General features: G+C 36.0%; 1 protein-coding gene and 2 long non-coding RNA genes across 7 annotated transcripts in view; 2 read left to right on the top strand and 1 right to left on the bottom strand.

The window, feature by feature from the left end:
* Positions 1-577: 577 nt before the first annotated feature.
* On the bottom strand, positions 578-25,606 carry LOC116800668. Of its 2 annotated transcripts, XR_004361548.1 has the most exons (5): positions 25,520-25,606; positions 12,526-12,690; positions 12,404-12,474; positions 798-968; positions 578-733 (listed from the first exon to the last, which is right to left on the bottom strand). It is a non-coding gene; the product is annotated as an uncharacterized LOC116800668 (long non-coding RNA). The 2 variants fall into 2 exon arrangements; XR_004361549.1 differs by lacking the exons at positions 578-733; positions 798-968 and adding an exon at positions 11,089-11,199.
* Positions 5,467-6,036, top strand: LOC116800667. The gene is made up of 2 exons (XR_004361547.1): positions 5,467-5,747; positions 5,805-6,036. It is a non-coding gene; the product is annotated as an uncharacterized LOC116800667 (long non-coding RNA).
* The window catches only part of LOC6619188 (rhoGEF domain-containing protein gxcJ), a 28,212-nt gene continuing 8,692 nt past the window's right edge, over positions 6,613-26,132 (top strand). The window contains exons 1-7 of one of the 4 annotated variants that reach the window (XM_032716900.1): positions 6,613-8,570; positions 9,793-9,906; positions 14,715-14,810; positions 16,104-16,280; positions 16,332-16,649; positions 16,712-16,909; positions 24,409-24,822. In XM_032716900.1, the coding sequence (XP_032572791.1) occupies positions 6,855-8,570; positions 9,793-9,906; positions 14,715-14,810; positions 16,104-16,280; positions 16,332-16,649; positions 16,712-16,909; positions 24,409-24,822 (3,033 nt within the window). In that variant the 5' untranslated portion in view covers positions 6,613-6,854. Of the gene's footprint in view, positions 8,571-9,792; positions 9,907-14,714; positions 14,811-16,103; positions 16,281-16,331; positions 16,650-16,711; positions 16,910-24,408; positions 24,823-26,132 lie in introns of those variants that run through there. The other 3 variants (XM_032716901.1, XM_032716902.1, XM_032716903.1) reach the window with 3 other exon arrangements.

The following is a 26,132-nucleotide window of genomic DNA, read 5'->3' as shown; positions in this document are numbered from 1 at the left end:
CTCTATATTCGCTATCATCTGGTAACGGCGTTACATGGAAGGCTGAGCTTGAAGACAGCAGTTTCAAAGTTGTCACGATTCTGTTCTGGTGATTTCCGACACTGAATATCCTATTAAATTGCACACTGATACGAGTGCATGTGGATATGGATCAATACTTTTGCACCGAGTACACAATAAGCCCCATGTGATCAAATACTTCAGTAAAACGACTACCTCTGTGGAAACCAGGTACCACTCCTATGAGATGACACAGATTGTAATTCATTAAGAACTTCACGCACAAAAATCCACTTAACCCCTAAAGTTCGTCTCTGGAGGGCCTATTTACAGTCATTTTATTTTGATGTACAATATAGAGAGGGTGAGCGTATGGCTAACGTCGACTTCTTGTCAAGAAATTCCTACAAGTTTTAATTCGTTTCAAATTACATAACATCACCCTTGGGGAATGCTCAAGCGGAACTGCAGTGTTTACAAACCAACTTTAACGTATCCGAAAAAAATACAACATTTTCCTGCCCGATCCACAAATTAGGTTTTTGTTAATATATATTTTCGAAATAAGCAGGTCATATCAGTTCCAGCGAGTTTAGGTCCTTATCCTCAACTTTGAATTTAGTCTATGGACTTTTTCAGCTCTTGTTACTCATAAAAAGATGATTTTCCTCGACCATTAAGCGAATCTTCTTTCTTACGATCTTGATTTCCATTGGCAATGAACTATGTATCCCTGTGTCCAAAGTTAAAAACAAATTAGTGTTTGTGTATTTATATATTTTAACGCGTTAGCTTACTCTGTTGCTTAATTTTTACATGTTTAGAATCAGCTTCAGAGTCTAATTAAAGAACAGCTTCCGTGCCTTTTTAAAGAATCGGATATCCAGGCACCAGGTTGCCAAAGTAAGATCGTCATATTCGGGTCGTAGGATCTGGGTAAGCCTGTCATTGCATCGTAGTTGAATTGGCTAGTACCGTGTGTAATAGAGGAAAATTAAATGCTAGACAACAATTGGTTTAGCGAAGAGTATTGAATTTACCACCGGCCAACGGTGCACACTTCAACAAAAGTTATTGGCTATTCACGACTACAAACGTCACTCTGAGGGCTCATGTCTTTGTATTAGTCATTAAACATTTAATTGTTATCAAAGAAATGCACTGTCTGGAAAAGGTTAGCACTGAAATATCTTCTATGCCTAAAACCCTTTGGTGTTTCGTTCGCGATTAAGTCGCTCATAACCATTCGCTATCATTAACATATCGCATCGTTGCAAATTCTCGTTCGCTATCGTTTTTAATTGCTAATAAAAAAGCTTATTAGCTCAAGAATGTCTTCTCTGGGCTCTTTTGACTTCTATTGATCCTGACCACGAAATGACCACCTTCCACTTTGGACCGAAATTTCAGCTCTCGAGACTGTCTTTAGGGAATGACTCCTTTGGGCTGTCGCAACCGCCGCCTACCTAGAAGGTCTCTTCTCGAGAATTCTCTGCCCCATCGGGGGTTGATGTCCTTCTCTGGTCTATTTCCATAATCGGTTCCATGGGTCAAAAGTTCCCACGTATGTGTTATATTTCACTATTTCATCTATTTTGAGTGACAATGCACTACTGATGAACTGTGCCAATTACTCAGGTAGAATTTCTATGTGAACGATGGCGGCCGCTGGACACTCATTTATGGTCGAACTGCATTTTTTGTTATTGCATTTAGTGTGGCTTAACCAAAGACACTAGAATAGCAAGATGCGTACATTGGTTTGGCACTATGCAGCCACTTTTTTGGTGACGGCCAAAATTGCTCTCTGTCCGCTCGCTTACGCCGAGAGCGTAAGAAATCTAAAAATGGAATTAGCTTGCTTGTGTGAGTAGAAACAATAGACGAGAACGTGTGTATGTGTGTGCGTACTTGTGCTAGAAGGCGATTTTCGGGCCGAAATCAATTATGGTATATCACTTACAGTTGTCTGCTATCACTATATGCGTAGAAAAGACATGTTCTCTGTAGCGCTCTCCGGTCTCTCGCTCTCGAACAAATATTCGAGAGAGCCTGGAGTCACCTCTAGAGCCACGGCGAAAAAATCGTGTGCCAAAAAATCGTATGGCGTTACGCATCTTGTTATTCTAGTGTCTTTGGATTAACGAGGTAGTTGAATTTGAAATCATGTAAGAAATTATGGTCATGAAGGTCATGAACTTATTTAAATTTTTCACATACATCCATCAAAAGTTTTTAAAATTAATAATAATTTAAAATAAAATAATTTTAAACAACAATGGATTGGTCGGTTGGCGGTGTAATTAACCTACTTAAAAAATTTTTTTTTATCATTGTCTTGTTGTCGCTGTTGTCATAACGAGTTTTTTCTTAAAATTATTAAGCAATACTTTATATTATAAAACTCCTTTAACTATATGATAAGAAAAGAGAATGCTAAAGTCGAGTTCCCCGACTATCATACACCTGTTAACCAGCTAGTGTGAATGCTAACGCGAAATTTCATCATTGTTCTGCGAAAAAATTTAAAAATTGTTGAAAAGTGTGCCTTACCACTTTGGGCGTTTTGTAGGTGAAACAGTTTTTGGTATACAGAAAAAAATTGGCAAGAAAAACAATAAAACTAACGTTTTTCAAAAGTGTGGTCGTGACAGTTTTGGGCGGCTTTAGGGACATGGCAAATCGATAAAAATTTACAAGACTAATAAAATTATGAAAAATATCCAACAATGCACAGTGGTTCCCATTGTATGAAGAAAGCGGCCAAAAATAATTCTAGTTGAGGTAGACACTTGAAACTTAGCACAAAATATTTTTATTTCTGTAGCAAAATTATATGAAAAAATCAGCCGGATCGGCCATATGAACGATCAGTTTGAATTTAAGTATTAGTATGGAAAACTTTTTTGTTTTAAATTATTTTGCAACGAAAACTTGGAATTGTACATAAGAAATTAGTATATATATCCAGGGCGAGCGAAAGTAAATTGTATGCTATATCATATAGCTGCTTTAGGAACAATTAGTCGAAAATCGTGATTTTTTTTGAAAAATCATTTTGTAGCAAACAATATTGGATGAAAATTTTTCATTCATTTAATAACAAAAACTAGAAAATAATTTTTTAGGTTATATACATTGATATACTTATATTTTAATTATTCAAAATTAAAAAAAAAATATAATACATTTATATGTGCATATGTACAAGGTGAAACAATATATAATTTAAAAAGATTGCTCAAGTAAATCAATGGCTGATTTTAAAAGCTTGGGTTTGCATGGAAGTTTTCTTTGACCAGTGATAAATGTATCAGAGCTCAATAGAAGTATGTTCAAAAAGTCCGTATTTGTCAGTACTCTTGATATTTTTCGCGTATGTCTCATTCTAAACAATTTTATGTCCTTATTTTGTGCCTCCGCAGCTTCTTCGGAAAGTTCTCCAACACTAAGCAATTTTCTTTTTTTTCTGGTGCCTATAATAAAACCTTGTTCACTGAGGGAGGAGGTAGTACCAAGGATATTTCTCAATTAGAAGTTTTGCGTTGTCTAGAGCATAGTCTCTGAATTTTGACGGATTTATGTTGTAGCCCGTGACATAGCTTGCAAAATCGATGAGCATCTTATAATCAAGTTTTTGTCAAGGCCTGTTATATTGGCAGACATGTCAGGATTGCTAAATTTCCTGGCAGTATTTCCATCATTAGACGTCCCGCTTCCGGCTGCCTTCTGTTTGTCTACGATTAAACCCATTTTTATTTTGAACTCAGCCTGAATATTTTCTTTCCGGATTAATAGGCTTTCCTTAGCTTTAGAGACAGTATTTGCCAAACATTTTCTTCCAGTCTATATTATACGTGTAAAAAATACTCAAAAAATCCTATGTACGAATGCAATGGCGACAGTCCAAATTCATACCGTTATTCATTTGCGTTGGAGTTGCTTCGCATTTATAAAATTTCGCTGATGATGTATCGCTTAAAACAATACATATTTTGCGGTCAACCATAGTGAGTTATAATTTAAATTTATGCTGAATTTAAATTTTTTGATCTCCTTGAGAAATATTGTGGGTTTAAGCTGGGCACCTGTCGGCACTTGAATTAAACGTTTTCTTAATTTTATAATGTTAATAAAACAATACACAAACATAATTATTAAGTTAAGTGGAAACGGACATTACGATAACTCCAACGAAAGATAACAAACATAAACAAAGAACATCTGCAACTATATAGTAAACAACACTAATTTACGCACAACACAGAACGTCGTACATATAATTTTTGTTTTAAAAATATACTAAATTAAATTATTTATTTATATATATTTATAAGGTTTTTTATCGACTTTACGGACAGCTTCACTTGCAAGTTGCTCCCGATTAATAACATGCTGTCTCTTTTGATGCTATTCTTGATCAAAACAAAAACATGAATAAATTTGAATAGCTAGACCAATTATGAGAAAGTAATAATACATTTAAAGTCAAAATTTGGACTTTGATTTATTTATTATTGGCCTACGGGGGGAACTACTGTGCAAAGTTTCAAAAACAGTGGCAGTGTTGGGCGAATTAAAGAATTTGTGAAAGCTCTTTTAAATAAAAAAAAATATGCAAGTCACTTTACTTATTTGTCACGTATTTTGATCATAAATGGTTACTATTCGGTAGGCACCACATTAAGAAATATAGATATAATTTCTGTTATATTTTGATTAAAATAGCAAAATAAAATGGGTGTAATTAAGGCAGTCGGGATATGAATTGAAAATAATAGAAAGGATATCACAGAATAGTTCTTTTTGACCATTATGTGGTCTTATTATAATTATAAGATTTATTACTGAAAGGTTCAGTTGAGACGGGCAGCTGTTGATTTGATTTAATGATTTAGTATATATAATGCCCCCTCGCAAAGGGGACTCTATTACGTTGCAAACTATTACGTGAAATTAATGTACCCTCTGCAAAACTGTGAAAATAAGAGAAGTACTTATATTGTTTACATTTCTTAAAACTAATTGTTTCTCACAGGAAATGTAGTCCGCATTCGTATCGTGTCGGGTCAGAAAACTTTGTAATAAGTCAAAATGCAACACCCTTTTTTATTTAAAAATACAAACTAATCGGGAAACCGACTTTTAACTGACGTCTTATTGACCACGATTCGCCCTAAAATCTTCGTTTTTGATAATTGAGATATAGGCGCTCCTCATACGGATAGGCGGGCACGGCGCCAGGTCGATTTGGTTATTGCACCGTAACAAGAATTGTTACATTTTATTGGGTCGCTTGCGCTTCATATTACCTGTTATACATATACTACTTATGGTATACATAATTTATGCAATCGGACTTAAAAAAAATAAACATTCAATAATTTGTTTAGGAAATCAACTTCCCACATGCAGTGGTGCTATTATTTTAACCGCAGCTGTACGTCTTACAACATATAGTTACTTTTTATTGATGTTCAGTTGCAATGTAACGCAGCCAAGCTGTAGTATTTCAATGTACAAAACTTTTATTCCGAAGACACATGTAATTTAAAGTTGTTTCTGTCATTAAACAGTAAAATATTACACATAAAGGCATTTGAACATCTCAAAAACCGGCAGCTTAAAGCTTACTCGATCCAAATTCATATACATATATGTATAGCATGGGACAATACTTAAAGATATTACGGCCAATTTACAGTTTAATCTTGGCCTCAAACAAAAACTTGCTAAGAAAGCCTGGAGTAAGTGAACTCTAAACAAGTTTTATCAAACTTGCAGTAACAGAAAACTCTCCACAGGTTGCTGCTCTTAACAGAGCTGTAGCGCCAAACTGGTTGCGATAAACGCACATACCCGACCCTAACACCATGATGGTACACAAAACAACATACTCAAACCAAAACCTTAAATATGTATCCCAACTGAAGGGTCATCTCCAAACCAATCATTTTGTGCATAATAAGATGTAATTTTTACCGAAGCTTATCTTGCAAATAAAACAGCGCCAAAAATCCTAATATTATCACAAAATATATCATAAATTGTTTTTAAATATAGAGTAACGGATAGAGAGAGTTTCGGTGAGAGCGGCATAAGCAACCGGCTTCGTGAAGGTTTCGGGAAATGCTAAATTGTGGAAATGCAGGGAAAAACTTATGCTTCAAGCTTAGGCTTTGAACGAAAGTAAAACCAATTAACTTTTAAGCATATCGTAAACAAAGTTTTCGAATATTGCTTACATTTACGGACAGAAACAACAAAACTAAAAGCAAATGTATCCCTAATGTTTGGAAATCATCAGTTAACTGCTTTTTTTTTCAAATAATATATATATTTTTTTATATATATATATATTAAAATAATGTTCTCAAAATTGCGAATGTTAACCTTAAAAATACACTTTTTAAAAAAGCTTTTCTGAAAATGTATACCCCACCGTATTAACATCCAATTTGGTCTTTAAAACGAACTCTCTCTTTTCAAACAATCTATCCCAATCATCAGTTTGGGGAACATACCAGACCTTAACAGTAGTTTCTAACAGCGGATGTAAAATCACTGAGAGCGCAACCTCTGTTACTTGCTTTCACAGTAACAGTGTGATTTGATCTTTTGATGTAGCAACTACATTGCGTCGCGTCGGAATGTTTTTGGACGCAAAGCCGAGTGCCTGGCTTCAACCAAATAAACCGTATTCGATTTTGTTTAAATAAATGTGCAAAAAAACCCAGCTTCTCTATGTGAAAAGAACAAAAGCACCAGCTTTTTAAAAATGTTACAAGAAAATAATTAGTAACAAGCCAGGCGCGAAACACTTTTTATTGTATCACAAACCATTTGACCAAAATATGTCTGCTCCCAAAATGCAAATGCACCCCCCCACTAAGATGGAAGAAGATTCAGATTCCCGTAATGGTGCCTATGTACCCAAAATGGAACTGCTTATGACCCATTATATACACGAAAGCAAGAACGCTATTATGTACAGGTCGAGCGAGCCACAGTTCGCTGCGCGTCGTAATAAAAAGACTCGTTTTGTAGGAAACCGCCGGCAACTAAGAAATCTTTCTCAACCCGAGAATAGCCATAAAACCAGTCGAAGTCTCTGCCCTGATACCGCTAAGAGTGAACCAAAAGTTTATTCTTTGCGATTTGTTTTGAACAAAAGTGAAGACAAGGAGTATAGGTCAATGCTCAAGGCGCAGGACGATTTCTCACAATCCTCTTGCCTTTGCCACAATCTAAGCAATGCCAACACAGAGGCTGGTGGTTATCAAAATGATGGTAGCTTAACAGGCCAGTGTGACTATTCGGATTTTCTAACTACGGCTGGCGGAATTCAATCCCGAGCAGATCGCATCGCACGCATTGAGACGTGCGGGATAAGAACTCATCTACAACCAGAGGCCCAAATTCTTAAGCCGGTAACGGAACTTAACAAAACTCGCTTCGATCAACATTCGCCAGACTGGGTATTTAAAAACTCAAGAATTGGAGACGTCAGTAACAGCAGTAAAGTAAGCGCTTATAACTCCGAGTCGCCTCCCGAAGAATATAAGGGGAGAACTCTATACCAGGCAACAAAGTTAGAATGTGCGTATAAAAAAAATCGTCGGCCGCTGATAACCACTGAGCGCAAGATGTCCACTGCAGAAGCAGAACGTCCCCAGACCAATTATACCGATATAAAGTGCGACTACAAAACTTGCTCAATTTCCCAAGGCTTACATCAGAACAAAGCAGTTCTTAATAAAGTTCCTCCTAGCAAGCAGTGCAAACCTTTCCGCAGCGTAGATTATGATTATTACGAAAATATTAAAAAACTGCATCTGAGCAAGGAATCTGAACGACAAATAAGGGACAATGGGGACCCAAACGATTTGCAGAACTTTTTGAAAAAGAATTTAATTAAGGCTACAACCAATGAATTGCTTAAAGCTGCCGCGCAAAGCACAAAGAAGTGTAACATTGACTTAGAGCGCAAATTAAATGATCTGAATATAAGAGAAGAGGATCACAATTTCAATGACAGCGGAAACTCCTACAAGAACGATCCCTATCTAGTATCTATGAGCAAAATGAATTCTTGTAAATTTATGAGATCATATAATAGAGATTGTGAAACTATTTTTCCCACTGATGACCACAGTGACCTAAATGAATTTAGAAAGTCTTTTAGGCCACAATCCGTTGATTTATCATCAAGCGCTTCTGTTTCGTTGTCTAGTTGCGATGGGTCTTGCCTAAACAACGATTCTATGTGCGGTTCAGAAGAAGATTGCTGCGAATGTAATGAATACCAATGTATCGCAAGTCCGCCAAACGACCTTTCCAAGGATTGCCTAAATGCAGTTGAAGGTGTTTTTTGTAACACGGAGTATGACGACTTTCATGAAAACATAACATCTAGCTGTTGCTGCAGCGGGTCTTTGTGTAATGATGATGATGGTGGTTCATACTTTGATGAAGGTTTAAGCGTTGACATAAAATCCGAAAACGTACAAAGCCTACATGAGAGCGGCGCAGATGAAAAACTTACACGGAAAACAATTCTTCTGGTAAAGGTTAGTATTATAGAACTGAAGAAATGATGGTGCACTTTTGTAAAATAAAGTGAGAAATTCTGTAACAACGAACCAAAACAAACAGTCTGCTTTGATAAAATTTGCAATTGTTTCACACAAGTTTTTGTTTAAAAATTTGATGGTATACATTACTTAAAAAAAAAAAGAAATTGGTGTCATAAAAGGGGAAACTTTGATTATGCTTTCTGTTGCTGTTCGTTTGCGTTTTAAGTGCAGTCTCTGAATATACAACAACAATTGTGATGTATATATATATGTATATATCGTTTGTAATAAAACTTTTGTCAGCGATGCAATTGAGAGACGAGTTCGCTAGGGCATGTGTTAGTAGTCATTAAGTATCAGTGAAATTAAAAAATGGAAGAAAGAGAGCTTTGCAAGCCTTATATATTTATATATATATTTTTATATGTGTACATATATATATATATATATATATATATATACATATATATATACACAATCTATGACCGCAAACAACGAAGCTCTAAGATTTCTTTTCCATTATAATCTAGTAATTTTTCAATTATTTCTATGGCAGATATTGTCTTATTGTCTTCCGATGCTTATCAAATTAAAACCAAAATTAAATATAATGACGAAAAAGGCTTATTTTCAAATAATGATCGATCTTTCCAATAGCAGCTATTTGACATAGACGTCAGATTTCAATAAAATTGATATCGAATTATATGTTATCAAAAACTGGAGTTGTTTTTGTTTTGTTGCTTTGGTATGTATGATAAGCTGCCATTGGAAAGTTCGCCAAAAACTTTAGTTTTGTAAATTTTTATTGATTTGCGAAAAAACATTTTTGCAACGTCCCTTTTAACGCCCACAAACCGCCCAAAACGTTTGTTTGTAAATTCTAAAAATTTATACCACGCACTCCCAGTATCTGAGTGACGGCACCGCCAAAAACACATTTTTGAAACATTTTTGGATATATTTTCATAATTTTGTTTGTCGTGTAAATTTCTAGCGATTTGCAAAAAAACTTTTTGCCACACCCACTCTAACGCCCAAAAGCCGCCAAACCGACAAACATTTTATATATCTATGGATATCCCAGAAAAAGTATAATATTTAGCTTTTGCATGCACACTTGTAACGGGTATCTGATAGTCGGGAAAATCTCTTTCTTTCGTTTTCTCTTCTTTTTTTTTTGAGTTTTAAGTTTAATTTTCAATTTATCTTGCAGACTGAGGATATAAATGATGTAACACAAGGAATCAGCGATGGCACCACTTATTTCACTGGCTCTTTAAATATAGCGCATCTTCCAAAATCCAGTGAAATATTTAAGAGTCCGCAGGTAATTAACTTTTAAGTCGGATACAATTTTAAATGGAAATAGGGTGGTTTAAATGGAAATAGGAATTAGTGGCGAAAAAATTCAAATTGAGGGAGTTAATGTTTTGGATCGTTGTGTAGGCGTCGGAAGGGCAAAGTGTTTTCGGTATATCAAAACCTTTTTTAAAAGTTTCGGGTGTTAGACTGGGCGTAGCAAAAAAATGTATTTTGAAGGCGCCAGAGTGGGCGGGGCAACATAAGTAAAGAAACTTGGGCTGCGTCTATGTCAAGTAAGCACGGTAAAATTTAACCAAACATTTAAAGTAAAAGACTGTACTAGTTTCGTTAAAAAGTTAAAAGATCTAAGGAACTTTAAAAGCTAGAATGGAAAGATTAGGCATGCAGCTTTTCCAAAGACAGAGACACAGAGCAAGTTATTGAAAAATGTTTTGATATTTGCTTGTATTTTTATTAGTCTTATAGATTTTTATCGATTTGCCAAAAAAATTTTGGCCACGCCCACTCTAACGCCCTAAACTTTTGAAATCTTTTGATATTTTTTCATTTTTTCCCCGCTTTTGATCAGCTGAAGACTCCTGGCGATCATTTGCCGGAGGCTGCGGGGCATATTGTGTTTCTGAAGGGCCAACTTGTGCTGGCAGTCCGGACATGGCTTGTCGCAGTAAGAAAAACGTAAAAGAAGCGATCGGGGTCCTGAAATATCGCTAATTAACAAAACGAACTAACGGTTGCAAACCAAAGCTATTAAAATAGACGTAGAGCTGAGTAGTGCATTGCGGCAAGGCCTGAAAGAATGTCTCCATAAAGAACACGAATCTAGCAGAGAGTAGTGTAGACAATGATGCTACGGGGCAAAAAACTTTCGGTTTCGTTCGGCACAATGATTAATTCAAAATTACCTTTTTCTCTTATTCTTAATGAACAAAAACTAATACATTTGTTAAAGCAAGAGTAGTTTATATGCTTTATTTTATATTAGTTAATAAATTTATAAAATCACTGTTTATGGGTTACACCAGAGAAATCTCCATGTAGAGTAATTACAATTGACGTTTTTTTTTCGCTTTTCTTCGATACTAACGATAGTGCAAAAACCATTTTGATTTGTTTATTTTGTTGTTAAAGTTATATTTATTCAGCATAAGGATCACTAGCCATTTCCGTTTGTCCGTCCGTATTTACGTTGAGATCTCAGAAAAGTTAGGAAAGCTGAAAAGGTTGACATATTTTTGAGACATCGACGTGCTGCGGCAATTTAGCTTCCTGATGTGGCCATTCTAATGCCCACAAATCGCTGAAAATTTATACGCACACAATTTGGATCAAATTATCTATTTTGATTATTTTATTTTATTCTTTTTTTATTTGTCAATTGTAAGAGCGGAATTTTGAACCGTGGGCTTGGAAGATTTCAGTGCTTGTGCGTGGTAAAGTAGAAACATCGACATCAACTAGATTTACTTTCAAACCTCAATTTTTGTAGCTGTAGATATAGATCTCGAGATTCCTTATGGATGGGGCATATAGATCGACTTAACTGATGATACTTGTAGTGTTGTAAAAATATATCTATTATTCCATCATTGTCTTAAGACCATTACTTTTCTTATGTAGATCAATATATCCGGCGTATCATAAAATTTTAAAGACTACTCCAAATTGCTTTCCAAGTGTGGAGCTAAAACAAACTGTTCCGAGTTTGCCCTGAGCTACTATCACTATCGTACTATCGTAGAGTGTAAAAAATTTTGACATCCAAAAAATCTTGTGTGGTGGTTTAATATTTTCATAGATCAATGCGAAAATGGAACCCGTTACTCAGCTAGTGTGATTACGAACGCGAAATTTCATAATTTGTCTGGGATATCGATAGATATTGGGAAATAAAATGAGAAAAAATTTTAAAATCTTTCCAAGGTGTTGGCGTGACCGGCTTTAAGGTGTGGAAAAAAGTAGGAAGCTGTCCTTGGAAAATAATGTTAGGATCTATAGTCCTGTCCCATTTTATGCTATCCAAGCTGCCAAAGCCCAGCTAAAAAATTAGAAATTACGAATTACGTTACGCTCGAATTAGTTACGCTGTACGAAACCCCAACGTAAGATACCCGGTGCTCCGTGTTATATAACGAATTCTGATATAGAACGTGATCTTAAGGTCACAAAAATAGGAGACAAAATCCAGGAGGTGACCAAAATAGAGACTGTATTAACACCCCAAAAGCCTAGCAAGGTAACTGGCCAACACGGCACCGCGAAATGCAGATCCCCAAACAAGAACACGAAGAAGACACCACTATCAAACTCTGTCAGACCGGGTTTTAACTTAGAATGTATGAACAAAGTTCCCATTGATGTTATTCATGCTATCTATAGCCCCAACAGAACATAAATCTATATAAAAAATTAAATAGCAGTAAATAATTGTGTAAAAACAATTTCTCATTAGATTAAGCTGCCTGGATTACGCTTTTCCTATAAATAAACTGTGTTAAACTTACCTCGATCATTGTTAATCCATCCGGATTCAATCGCGAGTCCGAAGTGTCGTCGGCATGCCGCTCAACTGCCGCTAAATAGCGAAAAGTGTTAGTCTGACAGGGGAAATACAGCACATACTCACGTTGGTTCGCAGGTCCCGTCTTATCCCTTGAAGCTCCTCAGGATTAGGTGACGCCATACGTATGTAAGTACGTCTCCTGTAGTCCAGTGCAAGCACCGCCAAGCTTCCTAAAATTGTCGCTTTAACCGTTCCCAGAAGGAGTCGACGATCAAGGCTGATCGCAGTCTGATGAAGGTATTGAGGAAAATGTAAATAAATGTTAAAATTAATTCATAATTATATTTATGTTTATTAAAACGAGAGAACGTTCCAGAACGTTTGAGTGAGTGTTCAGTGTAGATAATTTGGAGCCATCATATTCGCCTGGAACGACACCGACGTATTTATAATGGGTGATGTCCGTAAGATACTCCGGGCATCCTAGATGGGCGGGGCGCATGGTCACAACATCTGCGGCCACCGGAACTTTAAGGTTTCATCATTTATTTAAATGTATGTTTTTGTTTTCCTTAGCTAGCGGCACTGCCATAAGAAATGGAAAGCTGTTCGTAACAAAGTGTCTTAAACTACTCGATTTTGTAAAATTCTCGAAGTCTTAAAAATATGCTCCACAAGGCAGTTTTGGGCAGTTTGTGGGCTTTATCAATGTCAGCCGTCTAGCTTTTATAGTTATTGAGTTCTTGGATTACTATATATGGTTGGAAACGCTTTCTTCTACCTGTTACATATTTTTAAACGAATTTAGTATACCTTTTACTCTACGAGTAACGGGTATAATAAGAAAATTAATCTAAATACTAAATACTCTGAAAATAAAGCATTCTCTGTCGGAAGTTCGAGAACACGCGTCACGGGTCCCGAGTCGTAATGGGGGTGGAAAGAGAGAGCAGAGCAGGCCAGAGCAGGGGAATCGTTAAGGTCCGCCGCAAGCGTCTAATTCCTGCCTAATCGGTAACTCGTTAGGGTCAACCACAAGAGAAGGAGACATTACTTGGGAAACCGTCTTAAGGTCGGCCACACGGGAGAGAGAGATTACTTGAGAAACCGTCGAAGGTCAGTCCCAAGCACGAGAGAAATCCCTTAGGAAACCGTTTAAGATGCGCCACAAGCGAGAGAGATCACTTGGAAACCCGTTTAATGTCCGCCACAAGCGAGAGATGACTCAGGAGTCCGATGCGTCCGGGCTGAGTGTGCCCGTCGCCTGCGTGGCATTTCCCTGGATAACTGTGGCCAATCTGCTCGGTCCAGTGTGACCCTCGCCCTCAAATACTTAAATTTAAATTGCTTTAATGATGAAGTCATCATTCTTATTAGTAATTCATAACAACGAAAATCAAATGACGAAAACGATAGAAGCAGACAAAAAAGGAACAAGCATATTTTTTCTTGATTGCGTTTTTGTTCAGGTGCCTTTTTTTTGATTTTGAATTGTCAAAACTGCAAGATTTTTAAGATATTTTTCGTCTCGAAATTAACTGCCACTGAGCAAGCTGAGCTCAAACGACTTGTGTTTTTTCGTTCTCAATTTTTCTGGGTGTAGTAGGGCAAGTGAATGTATCAACGCATATCAACAGCAAACCTATAAGGCCACGTTTTACAGTTTTAACGATTTTATGTCACTTTAAGAAAATCCAGAAAATCAAAAAGCTAGAAAAGTAAACAAACGTCCACTCTAAGATGATTAGAAGTTTTATGCAATTCTAGAGTTCTCTATGGCAGTTATAATGTTGTAGATGTCTTAGGGAGACATCAGTGTTATATTATTGCTGTGTCCATAATGGTTAGAGTTTTGAATTCTTTTTGAAGATAACAGAACGGGCAGCAGCAGAGCGGGTGCGTTATATATTACTTATGTATATGGTTTTAGAATGTGCTAAGGAAGGCATGTTGTGTGTGCACATGCTTACGCCATTCATTTATTCATGTATGTGTCTGTTGCTGAGCACCGTAAGAATGCTGACCATTCAGAAGTCGAGGATCATTATCACTTGGATTGAAGTCCAGCGTTTATATGCCCATTGCAACAGTGTTAAAAATTTAAACTACATAAATCTTTGCTTTATTAACCCGATAACTTAATAAATATAAAAAAGAACTACCATATATTCGCTGTCTTATGATTCTTGGTGTGTGGATTCTGTACCTTGGATTAAACTCTTTCTTTTTAATTTAATGCAAAAATATTAGCAACTGTAAATTAAATTGTATTCATTACTTATCTTTAATTAATATAAAATTATACTTTTTAGGACCCAGAAATGCAACGACACAGACGTGGTCATGTTTTAAAGGAACTTTTTGAAACGGAGAAAATCTACGTTAATGAAATAGCGTCAATCTTAAAGGTAAGAAATATATTTGTTAAAAACGCATTATATGTAAACAAGAAAGAATGCTATAGTCCACTACCCGACTATCAGATACCCGTTACTTCGCTAGTGGAAATGCGAACGCGAAATTTCATAATTTTTATATATAGTTTTTAGTCAAATCGATAAAGCTTTACAATAAAAATATGAAAAAATATAAAAATATTTTTCTTTAAGACGTTTATTGAAACTAATAAAAATATGAAAAAATACAAAAAAAATTTTATAAAAAAGTAGGCGTGGTAGTTTTATATTGCATTATAACGAAATTATTGAAGATATAAGAAGATAAACCTTTTCGAAGAGGGGGTGTAAACGTTTTGCGGTTTGTGGGCAAACAACTGGACATGACGGAATTCTGAAATTCCTTGAGTGAATTTCGCTCTGGTAAATCCCTTCGCAACGAAGGTTAAGGTCCTATGAAATTATAAAGAATACTTTCTGTCTTCTGGTTCTTGCACGGTTGCTATAATTGAATGTATGTTACTTTACAAATAAAACCAAAAGTTTCAACGCGTGCCCGCAAAGTAACAATATTTTAATTGAATAATTTGATTCATATGATGCATAGCCAATAAATACAATTTAAATGCTTTACTGGGATCACTTCGGTATGTATATAATCTATGTCCATGTCACCACTATTGACCAGTCTCTGAGTGTTCTGATTGTGATTTAAAATTATAAAAACGCCTCAAGTCCAGCCTATTCTCTTGATGAGTGGGCTTAAAAATATCGCTTCCTTGGCTGCGGTAGACATGCATTATAGTGAAACGGTTCTTTATCTACCATCTTGTAGTTACCAGTTAGTCAGCTAGTGGGAGTGCGAAGTAGAAATTTTAACATTCTTTTTGGCATATCAATAGAAACTTGTAAGATAAATAATGAAATAAAAAAATAAAACAAATTTTCAAAAGAGCGTCTAGGTGTGGCCAAAAATAATTTGGCATATCGACAGAAATTGGCAAGACAAATAACAAAATGTAAAATTCCAGACCACTTATCAAAAGTGTAGGCGTAGTTTTAGACGGTTTTTGGGCGTGAGAAATAAATTATTGGCATGTCTAACCTCAACTTCCTAGTTTGATCGACTATTAATTTTGATCAAGAATATATATACTTTATATGCTCGGAAACTGGAAAACGAAAATGGAACACAATAATTCAAATTTTTGGAAGCAGGATTTTTAACTATTACAGTTCACAGTTCATATATATATATATCATCATTATATACATAAATATGTTAAAATTACTAATTATTTTTAGGGCTACTATGATCGCTTGAGATCGGATGAAAGTGCTCCTGCCAGTCTGCAAGGTAAAGCAAATGTGCTGTTCGGAAACCTTGATGAGATCTACTCATTTCATAATGATGTTTTTCTTAAGGATCTTGAAAGCTGTATATCAGTCACTGAACGCGTTGCATTATGCTTTGTTAAAAGGGTACGATTAATCAAATTATGCAAATACATTTTAAAACCATTTACTTTACAGCGTGACACATTTTACCAATTATACTCATTTTATTGTCAAAATATACAACGCTCAGAGAAATTACGTGAAACCTTAGTGGATACTCATATGTTTTTCAAAGAATGTCAAATAGGTCTTGGTCATAAGCTTCCTCTGGCTGCATATTTGCTTAAGCCAGTTCAAAGGATTACAAAATACCAACTTCTTTTAAAGGACTTGCTGCTCTTCACTGATAACGATAGCTGCATAAATGAACTTAAAAAGGCACTGGACTGTATGTTAATCGTTTTGAAGTGCGTAAACGATTCGATGCACCAGATTTCAATAACTGGGTTTTCGGTAGGTATTTATTATTCAAATAAGTAATATATCATAAATAGGATATTAATTGCGTTTTTAAGGGTGATTTAGCGCAACAGGGTGAACTTTTGATGCAAGACTCATTCCAGGTATGGATAGAGTCTAAAAAGGACATTCGTCTTCGAATGAAGCCAAAACGGCGGCATATCTTTTTATATCAAAAGTCTTTGCTGCTTTGTAAGCAAACATCAAAATCGGGATATAACAAAAGCAGCTATCAATTTAAAAGCGATGTTAAGGTGAGTCATATCATGCAAGTAAATATGTTATATTTCTATACATTTGCAGTGAAAGCAAAGCACCATATCAGTTTTATTTGCATGTCATTGGAGAGTGTATTATAATTATTATATATATTATATTATATATAATAATAATAATAATATTATTATTATTATTATTGTTATAATTATTATTATAATTATTATTATTATTATTGTTATAATTATTATTATAATTATTATTATTATTATTATATTATATTATATTATTATATAAAACGAATACCAGAGCATACGTTAGTAAATTAAATGTTTATATAATAATAATAATAATATTATTATTATTATTATTGTTATAATTATTATTATAATTATTATTATTATTATTGTTATAATTATTATTATAATTATTATTATTATTATTATATTATATTATATTATTATATAAAACGAATACCAGAGCATACGTTAGTAAATTAAATGTTTGCAAGAGGGATACCCGTTAATTAGCTAGTGGGAGGTTCATATTAATATTATTCTTTATAAGGCCTGATACAGTTTCGTCATGTGTGTCACCTACACACTGTTTAAAAATCAATTGATATTTTTACCCGTTACTCAAAGAGCAAATCGGTATACTAGATTCGTTGAAAAGTATGCAACAGGCAGAAATAAGCTCTTCCGAACATATTAAGTATATATTCTCTTGATCAGGATCAAAAGCCGAGTGGAAATGGCCATGTCCGTATGGAACTAGGAGGAACTATAAAAGCTAGAATGTTGAGATAAGCGTGCCGCTTCCAGAGACTTAAGAGCAGCGTTTCTAAATGAGTCACGCCCACCCCTGTAAATAATATTAGTCCTGTAAATTTCAATCGATTCAAAAAAAAAAAAAATTATGAAATTTCTCGTTCTCACTTCCACTAGCTGAGTAACGGCTATCTGATAACTCGAACTCGACTATAGCATTCTCCCTTGTCTTTATTTTATGGTTAGTCTTTATCTTTATGTCATTAAGCTCGTCTTTAATATTAGTCAAAATTGTTTATGACCTAATACATACTTGTAGTTCCCAGAAAAATTGTGTATTTTAGACAATCGTAAATTTGGCAAGCTGGAAGGCTAGCTTTATATGTTGCATACTTACCACATTGATTCTGGGGTCAATCTGACAACACAAGCAACAAATTAACAAACAAATTAATTAACAAATTCCGCTGGTTTTATCCAATGAGGTCTTTGGCAAAACGGCTTGTATCTTATCGGACCGGGAATCAGCTTACCTTCCAAGATTTTATACAATAATGCGACTATGAAAAGAACACGGTAGTCAAATCAACGTCGGGTTCGATGTTCAAATAGTAATGTCGAAACTAGGATGGTCGAAATATGTGTTCAACCTTCGCCGAATATCTTAAGCCTTGGCACTCCTGCGATGACAACGACGAGTATTGAGCGGACGTGCTTTTGTTTGAGCTCCGGAAAAAATATTGAAAAAAGTGGATGAACTATAGAAAACTCCATGTATGTAATGCCAGGGTGTTCCAAACAGTGCGAAAAGACGCTAATCAATCTAAAACAAAAGAAAAATATATTCTTCACTCAGAACAGTGCATATTTAATTTAAAGTAAAAGTGCCATATTAAGCTCGTAAAAAAGAGCAGCGATCAAAAGACTAAGGGTAGAAGCTACGTAAGTTAAAGAAACGATTGATACTCTACTTCTCTTCACGCGATAACAAATCAAAAAAGAGCGACCCGTCTCTACTGACCGTCGATAGCAAGAGGGCGAGTTTTGTTCACCCACTCTACCCACCCCAACCCCAACAACGACACCACCGATGGGAGACGCTCCAACAACTAGCAGTGCTAAATGCAATGGCAGAAAAAACCGCCAGCTTTGATAAGCAACGAACGATCCCGGCCATACAGACCGGAATGGATCGCTATATCCAGATTAAGCGTAAGCGTAGTCCACTAAACACGGTGGGTAAGGCAAAGATCAAAAAAAGCAACGTACATGCTAGGAGCACCAATGGCAACCGATTATGCATCTTAGCAGAGGCCGAGGGCAAGAGACCTAAAAGAAAACAAAGCCCCCACCTATTTATATTAGGGCAAAAAGCTCTAACGACACAAAATTGTTGCGCTGGTCGGGTACAAAAATTTCTAGGTTGTTCGGCTTATTAATGTTATCATCCACGAAACCAAAGTTCAAACGAAATCCGGAGAACACTTTAAAAATGTGTCCAAAAGGTATTTGGAGGTGGGAGGAAACAAATAAGAATTTCTACACCTATAAACTAAAAAACAGGAATTGACTGCGAGTTGTACTAAAAGGTCGGTTGTGATATTCAAGAAGCCCTTAAAGACAAGGGATTATGTTCCAAAAATGTAAGCATAATAATAAGCATTAATAAAACGACGCAACCACTTTTCAAGATCGAGTTCGAACCAGATAGCAAAGTCATAAAGAAAAAGGAAGTGCACCCGATCTAGAAGCTTCAGTTCTACTGCGTGGAATAACTACACAAACGCAACGGACCTGTACAATGCACTAACTGACAGGAGTGTGGTTACACCAAGACTTATTGCACACTACAAGCAGTGTGCGTAGTCTGCGAAGACTTTCACAACTCCGCAAACTGCCCCGCTAACAAAAGACAACCAAATGAAAAAATGTGGAAATTGCGGAGGAAACCATACGGCAAACTACAGAACTCATGTCATTTTTGAAAACGACTATGCAAACCCTTGTTTAGAACCAGAATATGATGATTTAGTTGCTCTTAGCACAACAGTCCAAAAAATAAGTGTATAACCTACGTATATCCATGTGGAATGCATTTCACGGCATAAACTTGAAATAACGCAATTCGTAAATGTGAAACACATCGACGTCATGCTGATGACGCACCTCACAGATTTAACGTCCACATAAGGGGTAATACTTTCTTTCGCACAGCTTACCAGCAATAAGTTGGACTATGGTTCTCCGGCTGCCCTACATATTGGCCAGCAGACCCCAAAAAGATTCCAGATCTAATTGCGGTGCCAAAAAATATCCCATGCGATCTAATTAGCGCCGATGCTCGACCGGGTCTTGATAACCCTTCCTCAAAGCCAAGAAATCACAGATCACCCCTACATACTGACGTCACATAAGAACAGCAAAATGTGCAAATAAAGAACTTTAAAACCAACCTGAAAATTGAACAAATAGTTCTGGTAAAAAAGGCGTCTGCAACGGGGGAGGCAAGCAAGCAAGCACTATGCTCAAAGCAACGCCTACCTGATGACACCCTCACACTAAACCGGGCTCTGAAACAAGATGCCGAAAATGCACAACTAAAATATATCGAAAAGCTGTCGCCAACTAGTACAAAGCATTCCTTGTTGAGGGCACTCCCAAATCTAAGCTCTCCGATTGAAACCGTCACCCCTATAAGAAAACCTTCAGGTTGCCAGGCCCGTAGTGACAAAGACAGAGCTGAAGCATTTGCCTTACATCTCAGGGATGTCTTCCAGCGAAACACAAATGCCTCAAATGTCTGCTACAAAAGTCTATGATTTTCCGCAAATCCAGTCTGATCCCAAAACTCATCAGGGAGCTAAAGCCAAAAAAGGGTCCAAGAAATTCCGAACTGTGCTATTGAGGTCATCGGCAAACTCTTTAATGGAATAGTAAGTCTCGGATACTACCCAATTAAATAGAACAAATCTATTATCATAATAATACTGAAGCCCGGGAAAGATTACACGATTCCATCATCTTACAGACCAATAAGTTTATTATCATGCCTGTCTAAATTATTCGAAAAATTCCTTCTTTCGCGCATATAACCATATATGGAAGCTCACAATTTATGGAAGCCCATTAATTTGGCTTCAGAGAAAAATATGGAACTATCGAGGCTTCAAACATAGAGAATATTGCACCACGATATTCCTCAATGTATATCAAGCATTCGACCGCTTCTGGTTCAAAGCTCTCATGCATACACTTACCTGGGTCCACTCATGAATTCCTTGAGTCGTACCTCAGAATCTTTGCAGTAAGGTGCAATTCAACGATATCCGATAGCTACACTATCAAAGCTGGAGTCCTATAATTGGCCAAACTCTTCGTCTTTTGCATAGCTAAAGCCTTTGCTTATCCGGCAACTACATCATCTTGTCGCCAGCTCTCTAAAGGAAAGGTCGATCTGTGTAACTGTAAACGGTATCAAATAATAAAAAAGGCCAATTTACGCAGGTCCCCCAAAACAACGCCCTATATTGTATTCTTTGTGCACTGCTGATATGCCAACTCCAGGATCAGTCAAAACTGTAAACACTGATGACGTGCCCTTGCAACATACGCTGATGACACTACAGTCGTAGTCAGAAACCCCTCCCTGGTCATTGCCGACGAAGACTTTCAGGAGTATGTTAGTTTCTTGGATAAATGAGCGCAGAAATGGAACATAGGCATAAACAGTAGCATGTCAGTTTTTCGACGAGGCCGGCAAGCTGCACTAATATAACTCATCTTTGGTCAGTGCTGTAGCATAAGAGTCATTATAAATATCTGCTAAAACGCACATAAACAAAATCCGTATAGCTCAGAGTAAAACACTGAGAAGAAAGTGGAACGCTCCCTGGTACATGCGTACTACTAACAAAGAAAGAGATCTGGCTATAGAGTAGGTTGGTGGCGTCATTCAAAAACTAGGCTACAAAGTGTGGTAGGATGAACACTCATAAGGCCCACTGTACCATGTAGTAGCATAGTTTTAGGTATGAAGCCCATAGTGGCAGATCATAACCCCGTTAGGAATAAGAATATTATTGTTATCTCGCTCTTACTTATAAGCTAGCATTAAGAGATAAGAATGTATACCTAGCTCACTCAAAAACGCATACACACTTCAGAGAGCATAAGAAAAGAGGAATAGGCGAGACGCGCCATTCGGTGGCGTGTGCTTAAAGAGACAAGTCGAATAAAGGCTTTGTGAAATTATTGAGTGCATATATTCCGGAGTCCATAAAAGAAATGCTGAACCAGCATCCAAATGTGCTAGCTAGAACCCTTTTATGGCAGAATGTAAGGAGAAGACTAAAAAGACTCCACCCACAGGACCTACAGCTTGTTTTCTTTTTACAACATTTAAATGTGGTTTTTTATGCGTTTTTTTTGGCAGAATTTCGAAATGATGACCTATCCTTACCAAATTTGGTTTGTGTTACTCTTTTCTTCCCCCAAGATGATTTACAAAGTTTCAAGTGATTTGGTCATATATCTGCCATATAAACGATCTGGCCGATATGCCATAAAAATATTTAGCTTACCAAAAAAAAAAAATTTTGTATCTATATTTAATTATATTATATTAGCATCATATTTAGCATCAAAAATATCTGAATTAAAATTATTCACATTCATTAAATGCGTTGACTTTGCTCCGCAAATCGGGCAACATTGGCAAGAGTTACATCCTGTTAATATGTTTAAGACTTTACCATGACCGACATATTTTACAAATATTTTAATGTTGTTTATTTTATGCAAATATATGTGCAGATTACGAATCTGGGTATCCAAGTTTTCTTTTTCTGCTAATATAAGCTCTCGAGTTTCCTTAATAAATTCAATTTTTAAAGGACGACAAAACCGTATAGATTGTGGCGATCTGTTGATCCAAATTATTTTTTTTTCATTGTCTACTAATTTTAATGGCACTAGCCTTTTCATAAACTAGTTTTGGACGACCAACTTTGTTTGCAGTTTTCCTATCAGCGATTATACTAATACTAGATGCCAGCCATTTGAAGTGTTTTTTCTTCAACCTGTTCAACGATCTATTGCAACCTGGCAAATATTTCCTTATGTAATCAAAGGACTTAACTTTTTTATTTGTCAATGAAATACAACATTCATTTAAATTATTCTGACCAATTTTTTTAAATATATGCGGTCTAACTGCATCCTCAGAGCGACTGTTGTTGCTCCAAATGTCAAGCAGCTCTGCATGCCCAAACAAGTATTCATCTACAAAAACGTAATTTTTTCAAAAAGGAACAAAAAGGTGCAAATGAAACCAGTTGTATAATATTATACACATGTAAGTTAATAACTTGCCGTTAAAATTCTTTTGAAGTGGTTTGCTATATTCCACGAAACACAGCTACATTTGTTAAGTTGACTGTAAAAAAGGTACATAAACAAAACACGATACAACTACACAAAAACATATAACATACACAAAAATTTTACTAAACTACAAATCTACATACCTGGCCTACTGTTTTCCATGACACCACCTTAAACTTTTTAATTCTCTGAGGAAATATTAACCACAAATGTTGCAAAGTGATTTGCCGCCAATTCTGTCTTACGCATGCTATCGACAATCACCTGTCTTTGAGAGGTGGACAATAAGCCATTGTTGCATAAAAAAGTAAAAATCGACTTTTTTTATCTAATTAGACTATCCTAAATATAAAGAAATTATAAATTTTTTTATTCCGTAAAAAAATTTTTTTTTACTTTCTGCCAAAAAAAACAAATAAAAAACCAATGTGCATTTGATTAATATTATTATAGGCCAAAACGCATAAGTAAATATAGTTAGTGATGTCTTACTGTCATATGCTGAATGGAATATGCCCTTAACATGGATATTCCAACAGGATAATGATCCGAAACACAGAATCAAATCGGCTAAGAATTGGTTCACCCGAAATAGAATAGGGAGCACGATCTTCCGATTTAAGCCCGATTGAAAACCTGTGGGGGGACATTAATCAATATGTGTCGAAGACCTCCCCGACGTCTAAACGTTGCCTAGTGGACGTGTAGGTGTAATGCTGTGCTGGCTAACAATGGCTATCCAACCAAGTAAATAAAACATTAATAAGAAAAACTAAGTTATTTCTAAGTCAAGTTCAATTTTATTACTAGTTTTTCATAGCACTGCACAGTGAACATCATAATTTCTGTCTATTATGTTGTTTTAATCTATATTTTGAAACTATTGAAGAAATAAAAGTGAAACTTTTGTTGAATTGTTTGAAATTAAATACCTAATGATATTATAAAAAAAAACATTAAACCATTAAAACTGTAAATCATAAGAATTTGTTATCCTAAACCCGAAGGTCCCAAGCACTGCTATTTTTATGAACACAGCTGTATTATATTATTGCCTGCAGTCGTTATTACACTATTTTTTGTTGCGTAGTTGTTGTCCCACATTTAATAAACCTATTTGGAAATGGTAAATAAAATAAATTAAGATTGTTTAAATAAATTGTTACTAAAAAACAAATTAAAAAGCGGGTTGGACAGAAAGTACACAAACAAGTACAATACTTTGGCTGGCACTGGTAAAAAGATTTCAAATAAGCACTCCAAATTGTAAATTTCTCCGGCTCTTACACACAGAGTGTAAAATTTGTTTAATATGACCAATAATAAAATAATACTTTTGTTAAATATGTATGAAGTTGATTACCAAACATTGTATTACATTGTAGATGTCTCAAATTGGCTTAACTGAGTCCGTGAGCGGCGATGCAAAACGATTTGAAGTATGGCTCAAAGGGCGCCAGGAAGTTTATACGTTGCAAGCATCGACAATCGGTGTAAAAGAGATGTGGGTTGCCGAGATTAAAAGGGTGCTATTTAACCAACTCGAAAAGCTCAAAGGCGATCAAATAGCGAGGTACAACATACGAAATCAAAGTCTATGGCAAAAAAGTTCTTGCGAAGCTTCCAACATTACCCATTGTTCATTAGGGCGCAAGAAATGCTGTGAATTGCCTCCTAATGATTCCAAACGGAACACGAATATCAGAAGCGTGAAAACGTGCTTATCAGATCAAAATATTGTAAATTGTAATTGGAGCTCTGATTGTTCCGACATTGATGAAGATAAAACAATTAACCCGGTAAGTAATGCAATTAAACTCCAAACAAATACATTCTTTTTAGTTAACATGGTGAGACTAATTAGGAGGAATGTAATTGTTTAATCGGTTGTACGATCCAAATCGTAAATATCACTTCTTTCTACTTCTAACTATGTATACAAAATGCAGCGGTAACATTAGTTATAGCCGTAACATTAGTAACATTAGTTACATTAATGCCATAGCCGATCTATTTACCCAGTTTTTCCAAAAAACATATTCTTTGTTACCTCATTCTGAATAGCTAGACATCTTTTATTCATTATCACAGAAAGGTAACAAATTGGATGCAAGCAATTATTTAAACTTCTGTAAGATGACGGTTATACTTAATATTTTTGAAGACCTACAGCACCTTTGTTTCTCAATTATAACAAAAGGTTAGTACGGTCTTATAAAATGGAGATCAACATCAAATAAACTTTTAGAGTTTACAGACCTACTTCGCAGGTGTCATCTACACTAACTTTAGTACTGCACACACCTTCGTTTTATATACCCGTTGAAAAGTATGTAAAAGGCAGAAGGAATCGTTACGGACCATATAAAGTCTATATATATTCTTGATCAGGATCAATAGTCAAGTCGATCGTGCCATGTCCGTCTCTCCGTCACTTCGATTTTCGACACGATTTAAGGAGGGAATACTTCTTAAATTTTATAATAAACGTCATACTTTAGAAAATGTTTAGATATTTCTTTCATTGACCCGCATGAACTAAGAAACTAATCGGTGGTTTAGTTCTCCGGGGAAATAATGTTCGTATATTCGCGAGTAAAAATCGTGTGGCTTGTGAGTTATTTGCAATTAATTATTGAAAATTTTCCATTGTGGACATCACGATTTGCCAGGTGAGCTCTTGGGTCAGCTGTCGGACAGTTGGGTCTCCGGTTCGTGACTGCGCTACCAGCAATAAGCTGATTGTTGGTTGTCACTGGTACGGTCTGTGTCTTTGTACGATTCGGCGTTGCCAGACCGGTGTATTAGTTGCTCTCTACCAATAGGTGGAGTTCGAGCACTACAGAAACTATCTCGTGAAAGTGAGCACATGGATGCTGGAGTCGACGGAAGGAGCCACTATCGGGATAAGTCCCATGGAAAGCGACAGCAGCGCGAGTGCCATGAGCGCCATCAGTGCCTCGAAGACGTCCTGTCGAGGCAGGCGTAGAAGCCATCAGTCTTCCAAGCGAAACTGTCCTGGCATCGAACGGAGTACCCGAACACTGGAATAGGCGTTTACGTCGCTGAAGGACCCAGTCGCCGCTCCCGCTGCCACTATCTGCCACTA

The sequence above is a fragment of the Drosophila sechellia genome, chromosome 2R (genome assembly GCF_004382195.2).
Source record: "Drosophila sechellia strain sech25 chromosome 2R, ASM438219v1, whole genome shotgun sequence".
Classification (NCBI taxonomy): Eukaryota; Metazoa; Arthropoda; class Insecta; order Diptera; family Drosophilidae; genus Drosophila; species Drosophila sechellia.
This window is presented reverse-complemented; position numbering and strand designations above follow the sequence as displayed.